The sequence below is a fragment of the Branchiostoma floridae genome, chromosome 18 (assembly GCF_000003815.2).
Source record: "Branchiostoma floridae strain S238N-H82 chromosome 18, Bfl_VNyyK, whole genome shotgun sequence".
Taxonomy (NCBI): Eukaryota; Metazoa; Chordata; class Leptocardii; order Amphioxiformes; family Branchiostomatidae; genus Branchiostoma; species Branchiostoma floridae.
In genome coordinates, this window is record NC_049996.1 from 81,570 (window position 1) to 89,348 (window position 7,779).

Genomic DNA, 7,779 nt, shown 5'->3' on the forward strand with positions numbered 1-7,779 from the left:
GGTGGAGCACGTGCCAGAATGAGCGCGCTAAGTCGCTAAGTGGGTTGGCCCCCAAGGGGCTCAACCAAAGTGACATAACTCCCCAACACGTCACGATATTGTACTCTCCAAGCAGAGGTTTAATCGGCATATATAGTAGTAGTGTAATTTTCCCGACTACTTCTATATATGCCGATTAAACCTCTGCTTGGAGAGTAACAATATTGGTCTTCCAAGGCATGGCCCATATCCTGAATCGGGAACACTATTGGACCATGCTAAGAGGCATTGTTGACATTCGATTATGATCAAAACAGGATATAGATACAGTGAAGACCGATCATCAATAGTCTGTGTAACGCAAACTCCGCTTTCCGGGGCTGATGTAGAACGGGCCAATAATTATAAGAAGCGCGATTCAAATCAGGCTAGATCATCAATGAATAAACGTTTAGCTCAGAGGAGCGATCGTTGGGAGCTGGACACAAGGCTGAACTGATTATAGGCATTTCAGTCGCAAACATTTCTCGCTCGCGATCGTTTGATACGCTCCCTGCCAGCTGGTCCCCGCCCCGCGGTTATCTGATCAAGAACAAACAATACACTGTGAACAAAATATTTATTTTCCAAGTAGAAATGGATGCATAACCAGATCACAGGAAAGCACTATATACATGATAAAACTAACAAAAAGTTCTATTGTACAGATCATTACAATAGTCAGGAACAGATAGCGTAAAATGTGCGTAGTGTGCTTCCGTGTACCCGACAAGTGGGTTAAAGCGTAAATCATAGTACAACTGACTTACTGCGCAAGGATAACAGCTGGTAGCAAGTAAAACAACGATCCTCGAGGCGACCTAAATTGGATATGTGTATTCCTTGGCTTCATAACTGAAATATAATGCTAGATGTCAGATGCTAGGTGTAAACGCCGTCAGGCGATATGTTTTACCCTGGCTTAATAAAGAATAAACAAACAAACAAAGAAGATGTAAAAGTACGACTGGAAAGACAACAAAAGTACAGAGCGTTAAAAGATTCTTTTCTAGTTATCTTATTACACCCTGACTTGGAGACTTACGTAACGACAGGGCAATGTGGACTACAGTCCATGGATGATTACACCTGGACGGTGTCCACTTCTTGCATAAAAATTTGGACGAGTAGGCAGTCCTGACAGACTGTAGTCCCCGTCGCCCTTGCCGTGACGTAGGCCTCCAAGTCGGCAGGTGACATTGTGATATGCATGCCTTTGGCAGTGCCCTCTCTGAAGACAACCCCGTCATGCTGGAAGTAGATGTGTTCACTGCCCATCTCATTGGAGCTTGCCGGAATGACAAACCTGGAGAAACAATACAGCAATTTATGGTTAACTAGATGATAAAACAAACCCATCCGCTACTTTTCTCTCTGGTGCCTTTTTGGGGGCGCATTATACACTTTTGCTGGTCATTTCTTTTTGTACGGGCCAGTAACCAGCGACGGTCGACAATCAGCGAATCAATAGAAAAAGAAATGACCAGCAAGAGTACTAGTATATTATGAGCCCCAAAAAGGCTCCACAGAGACTGCTATGGAGGCTACGAGCGCAAAGGCATTTCAAAATATCATCCGAAAAAAGGCAGTTGTCAAGTCGTGAATTGTCTTGGGCGTCAACTATCACAGTCTGCACTTAACATTGGAACAGACAAATAATAATTTGCCATCCTAACGACCCACAGAACAGTTTTGCCAAGCAATTCAAAGGCCAAATAATATGCAATATTTGTTTATTGACCATAATACAAGAATTCGTGGTTGGTTGCTTCATTCCCAAAACGAAATATCAACAGTTGACCTACTTGAAGCGAACAAGTGCAGACTCCGACCTGGTGGTCAGTTGTAGACTGAGGAGCCAGCGGTCTTCGGTCTTCTGGAGAATAATCCTCCAGCCTCCCTGTAGGGCCCTGAAGACAGGGGAGCAGAACTCCTGCCTGCCCTTTAACAGCTCCGCCTTGAAGGGATGGACAAACCAGGAGAAGCTATTCATCTCCAGCCCCTTCACCGCCACCGCCATAGCTTTCGTTTCCCCCTATAAAAGTGAAAGTACATTATTTTCAAACACAATTCAACATAAATTCAAGAGGCAGCAACATTGAAACAATCAGTAGCTTGTTAAAACTCTAGATTTAAAACTCTTGGTGGAACATGTAATAGCGTATAGAAAAAGCCAAGCAATACCAAGTACGTTCTTGGAAGTACCAATTTTAGTGGAATAATGGGCATATCGCAACAATCTACTGAGACAGATGTTATAATTTCATTGATTGACTTCTGTGAATACACAACACATCACGGGTTAATTATTTCTATTGCTATTGCTAAAAGAAAATGCATTCAAAGGTAGCGAAATGACTTTCTTAGGTAGTAACACGATCGGCGAACTGACAATGTAGCCAATCAACCTACCAGGAAGCCAATCTCCTTAATACCCCCCTCACAGTATATACGATTTTCGGACGAACTTCGCGATCGCAGAAAGGTCGGCTGATTTTAAGATCTTAAGATGGTCTTGCGTATTTTTCGCCCAAAAACTGTCCCCATCACATATAAACGAGGGTCGTGCGAACGACGGTGAATAAATCTATGATAATGAACCTCTTGCACGCGGACAAGGGAACACAAAACGTTCCTCAAAGAAGGCAAGAGATCAATAAATGTTGTTTATTTCGTTGTCGTAATCTTTTTAACCAATGAATGGAATGCGCGGGCATAATAGAAATGACACAAGATAGGAATGTGTGTCACAAAGCCAGCCTACATACTGCCACAGGGGCCACAATGTTAGAATTACCATCACATTCCCAGAAATGCAATATTTGTAAACAAACGGAAGTCGGGTGAACGTCATCCGAACGTTGCCCGATTGACAGGCGTTCTCCATCCTCGATGATTAATAGTAATAGTAGTAATAGCCTTTATTGCACATTCATGCCCTATCGGGCTAAGTACAGGCATATTGATACAAAGGGTAGTAATACAGTAGACATGGTTTCTAATACTAATCTAAAACATAGATTCTAAATCTAGTCTAATACATTTGTTCGACTTCTTCTCGTTTCTTAGTAATGTTAAATATGTAGCTAGAGATGTGTTGGTATAATATCGTCTGATCAAAACTCATAAGAAAAATGAATTTTTCAACACTAGACAAATATTCAAAGCGAGGGAACTTTCCTATAATATAGCTAAAAAGAATACTTCTATCGTTACTATATAAACTACAATCTAATAAAAAGTGGGTTTCATCTTCGACCTTGTTCAGGTTACAGAACTGACAAATTCTTTGCTCCAGAGGTGTGCGGTTGTGCCTCCCTGATTCAACACGGAGTTTGTGGCAGCTAATTCGTAGTTTGGTGATAATAGATCTTTGACGTTCGTTCGGAATTTTAAGGTACTCTTCTTCGTTGTAGGTGGATTTGAACAGTCTGTATGAGCGTAATTTGTTCCTTGCGAATTTGCCTTTGTTGTCATTATGGATTTCGCGTAGGAATGTCTGAAAGTAGATGTCCTTTAAACGTTGTTGAATAGCAGAGATGATTGAAGCCATTTTTGAAACAATTGAGTGTGGAGAATGCCAAACAAAGGCATAACCGCATTCTTCTAAAGTTTTCCGCACACCGGAAGCCCAGCATTTGCTACCTAAAGAGTCAAGTTCTAATTGACATAAAAGTGCGTCCGCCTGGAGACTATCAGCCGGCACATTCAAGCAAACTCTAGTGAAAAACTTAACGGCATTTAGGGAGGCCTCCAATTGTAAGGGGTACCTCCCTAATTCCGCCCGTGCAGCAAGATTGCTAGCTGTTTTGGGGACATTGAGGGATTGTTTACAGAATTTTACAAGTACGGATTCGATTGGACAAGATTTTGAACTTTTGAAGGAGCCCCAAATCTCCGACCCATAAAGTAAAATTGGTTTGACACAGGAGTCAAATAACTTGTTTTTAACAGACAACGGGGCATCAGCTTTGTCAAGGGATTGTCTGACTCCAAACAAAGCTCTTAGCCCCTTGTTGTATAGGTATTTGTGATTGGCTTTGAATGTGCCAGCTGAGTTGACAATTATTCCTAAATAACAATACGAAGATACTATTTCTACTACATTACTATTGAACAAGAAGGAACAGTCTTTTGGTATCCGACCACCCTTTGTGAAAACTACAATTTTTGTCTTTTTAAGGTTGACTTTCAACCTCCAGGATTTACAGTACTCTTCTAATCTAGACAAAGATGATTGTAAGCCACGTTGTGACTCTGAGAATATTACTAAATCGTCAGCATATAATAGACAGGGTACATTCATACAGTGTAGAACTGGAGGGTTACAACAGGAATGATCAAATTCCGATGCTATGTCACTAATGAATAAGTTGAACAATGTTGGACTCAGGTTACAGCCTTGTCGAACCCCGCAGTGAGTTACAAATGTATCGGTTAGACCACTGTTTGTTTTAATACAATTTGTAGTTTTAGAGTACATATCTTTTATGGTCAGGAGAAATTTGCCTCCTATCCCAAGTTTCTTCAATTTTAGTAAAAGACCTTCTCGCCAAACAGAATCAAAAGCTTTACTAAAATCCACAAAACAAGCGTATAGACGTGAATTTCTACTGATATATTTGCTGACAAGCGTGTTCAAAGTGAATAGATTATCAGTTGTTCTAAAATTCTTTCTGAAACCGGCCTGTTGTGGTTTGAAAAGGCTGTTTTCTTCTGCGTAATTAGACAGTCTATTGTTTAAGATTGAACAGAATAATTTTCCTAGACAACTTATAATAGAGATCCCTCTATAGTTGTCTGGGAGTGAAGTATCTCCGGATTTGTGGATAGGTACAATATGGCTGAGCGACCATTCTTCGGGGAAGTATGCGTTTTGTAAGCACAGGTAAAAAAGATGGAGCAGAGGTTTTTGGAAAATTGATTTGCCACAATTCAACATTTCGTTTCTTATCATATCGCTTCCACTGTTTTTAACTATGTCTGTGCTCACCTGTCGGTCTTCAATCGTTGGATTGACGCAAGGCTATTGACCGATACCATTGCGAGGTACGTACGCACGCACGATCTGCGACTCGGTAATACCCCCGTCGGTAATATGCCGACGAGGAAATGGCAGAGTCCCCCCTTACCGTCAGGGTCATGCCTCCTCGTAATTTAGAGCTCGCAGACTCGTCGTCCGATCGAATCGCGCCTTATGTGAGGGGGTTATAAGGAGCTCTGCGATCTCAGAGATCTCTTGCGACTTGTCGCTTAAGTTAAGAACATGTTTCGCTGCACCGCGACCATCGTACGATCCCTGAAAATCGCCGGCGATCCCTAAAAATTGCAAGATGATCGTGAGAACACCGGACGTCTTACTCACTAAAATGTCATTTAGAGCTTGTAGACTAGTCTTCCCCTCGATTTTCGCCTAATGTGAGGGGGGTATAAGGAAGGATTGACAATGGAATAAGGAATGGTTGACGCGCATTTTGCAAACAACCCCGACTCGCCGAAAGCTACACAACTTGTGACATATACTGAACATGCGAATCAATAAAAGCAGTTAGTCAATGTACTCACCACCCAATTGTGAGCAACAAGCTGCCTCTGAAGGCACATGGCCAAGTTTGAAGCGACACGAGCGTGTCGCTCCATGGACTTGGCCATGTGGTCTGCCAGCTCACGGCGACGTACGATCTCCGGACATCCGCGTACAGTGCAGGGGACAACTGCGTCAGGACATGTCGTTTGGTGTCCAAACGCCTCACACCTGGTGAGTATAAGTGAAGGAATCATATCGACATCTATCTATCTATCTATCTTTCGCTCTATCTCTCTTTCTTTCTTTCTTCACCATGATACATGACATAAAACAGAAAACCAGTAAAGGGAATGTACAGGAACAGTGTTGCACAATTGAAACACAGTGACATTGGTCATAATGGTGAAAATACCGGTAAAGACACGTGCACATTAGACACCTTTTCCACTAGCCACTAGATGTGACACCTAGTGACTAGTGGAAAAGGTGTCTAAGGCATATAGAATAGGACAAGTCAAAAGTCAAGTTACCTCCGGATCGTCGCGCCACAGCCCATATGGCACTTTATGTTCGCCTTAGGGCAGACGGTGGACAGGTGTTCGGGGATGTCCAGTCGTTCCGTCTCTGTCCCACAAGGGCAGCGTACTATAGCCCACTCACAGCGATCACTGTGGTCTTTGATATCCTCTCGTGGAACAAGCACGCCACAGCCAGCGTGGGTGCAGGCAACCTTCACCCGAGGGCAGTAGGTCATCAGGTGCTTGAGGATGTCCTCCACAGTCCCAGTGACACACCCAAACTGACAACTGGCTTTAAGGCCCAATGCCAATGACCTTAAAGCCATGTTTGGGCCGGCGATCGTACGGGCACACTTGCACAGCGGGCACTCTGTGATGTTATCCAGACAGCCGGAGCACAGAGTGTGCCCGCAGGCCAGCATGTAACCCTTCACCAACAGCATGATGTGACTGGGTAGAGAAAATATGTATCAGTTTTTTTGTATAAGCATCAACATTCTTGTTCATCGTTTTGACTAGTTTCTAAATGAACTTACATAAACTAAATTAGCACAAGAATGTCCATTAATATGTGCAAATACCATCTTGATGTAACAGAAACACGTAAATTGCACAACAATTTACAAAGTGATAGGTACCAAAAGATCACTTTTTCAGGAGAAGGTGGAATTCTAAGAAATTTAGATACATATCATAACTAACACCTAATCTGTGCGTACGCATCACCACTTCATACAACAGTGCACGTGTCGGTTTAAAAGACAAAAAAACATAGAATTCATTGTATGAATATACGTAGTCGGCATAATCACGACTGAATGAACTCGAAACCGGTGGTCAGTGGTCAAATAAAGTATGTATTGAATCTATAGTCAGCCACTCACCAGGCATGGCAGGTACAACCGTTGACAAGGTTCTCATCTTCCCTGGCATCCACAGTGATGTATTCCACCCATTTCTCTGTTTATTAAAAAAAATGAAAGTCGACGACTAGATTTATTAAGTTAACATTTCTTTTCTGACACGGAGACTCCTTCAATAAGTACACAAATACAATGTAGGCTGCAGGTCATGCAGAGAACACACGATACAACACATTTGTGGGTCAATGACTTCAAATACAATGATGTGCGTGAGACGTAAAAGTGTCGACCAAACGTACGAAAATTCATTCTTTGTCTGTAAGATTCGTTGAGTAATCTTTCAAATCTTTCGTATTATACTGGTGGCACATAACATGGAATAATTGGACAAAAACAGACGGATACCATGCCAGACGAGTTAGATGGAACGCAAAACGAAATTATTTTCTAGCCTCCGTTGCAGTTTCCTCGTGACCGGTTGAAACTCCTTCCCATGGCAAACTCCCTTTCTAGGCAAATTGGGTTTCCCGGCACAAGAGACCTAGCCAACGTTACAAATCAGGGACCCCCCCCTCCCCCCCCCCCCCAAAAAAAAACACATCCCCGTTCGAAGACTGCAACGAGTTATCTGGCATCTTCCATATGTTTATATTTGTCCAATTTCTATTATTTTTTTCACACATTTTTTAGTCTGGCAGCAGCTCAGACTTCCATACTGACCGCATACGGACTTGAAGATATACGCACTTGTGAACCTTGTGACCTTACCTTACTTGTGACCTTACCTACAACTGGCAGAATTCATCTGAGGATAAAGAATAGAATACGCAAAAAAAGAAATAGCTTCCGAGTG

At 42.4% G+C, this 7,779-nt stretch overlaps 1 protein-coding gene across 1 annotated transcript; it reads right to left on the reverse strand.

Annotated features, from left to right (window-relative positions):
- Window positions 1-637: 637 nt before the first annotated feature.
- Window positions 638-7,449, reverse strand: LOC118406273. Its single transcript, XM_035806208.1, has 5 exons — window positions 6,948-7,449; window positions 6,076-6,513; window positions 5,584-5,773; window positions 1,824-2,053; window positions 638-1,324 (listed from the first exon to the last, which is right to left on the reverse strand). Exons 2-5 carry the CDS (start codon window positions 6,504-6,506, stop codon window positions 1,102-1,104), a joined length of 1,074 nt encoding a protein of 357 aa, XP_035662101.1. The 5' UTR covers window positions 6,507-6,513; window positions 6,948-7,449; the 3' UTR covers window positions 638-1,101.
- Window positions 7,450-7,779: the final 330 nt, after the last annotated feature.

Excerpts from the sequence above, each read along its gene's own strand:
- LOC118406273 (XM_035806208.1), bottom strand. The coding sequence starts at position 6,506 with ATGCTGTTGGTGAAGGGTTACATGCTGGCCTGCGGGCACACTCTGTGC. Across the intron at positions 2,054-5,583 it reads TTGTTGCTCACAATTGGGTG|GGGGAAACGAAAGCTATGGC; the intron begins GTGAGTACATTG and ends TCACTTTTATAG. Across the intron at positions 1,325-1,823 it reads TCTGCACTTGTTCGCTTCAA|GTTTGTCATTCCGGCAAGCT; the intron begins GTAGGTCAACTG and ends TTGTTTCTCCAG.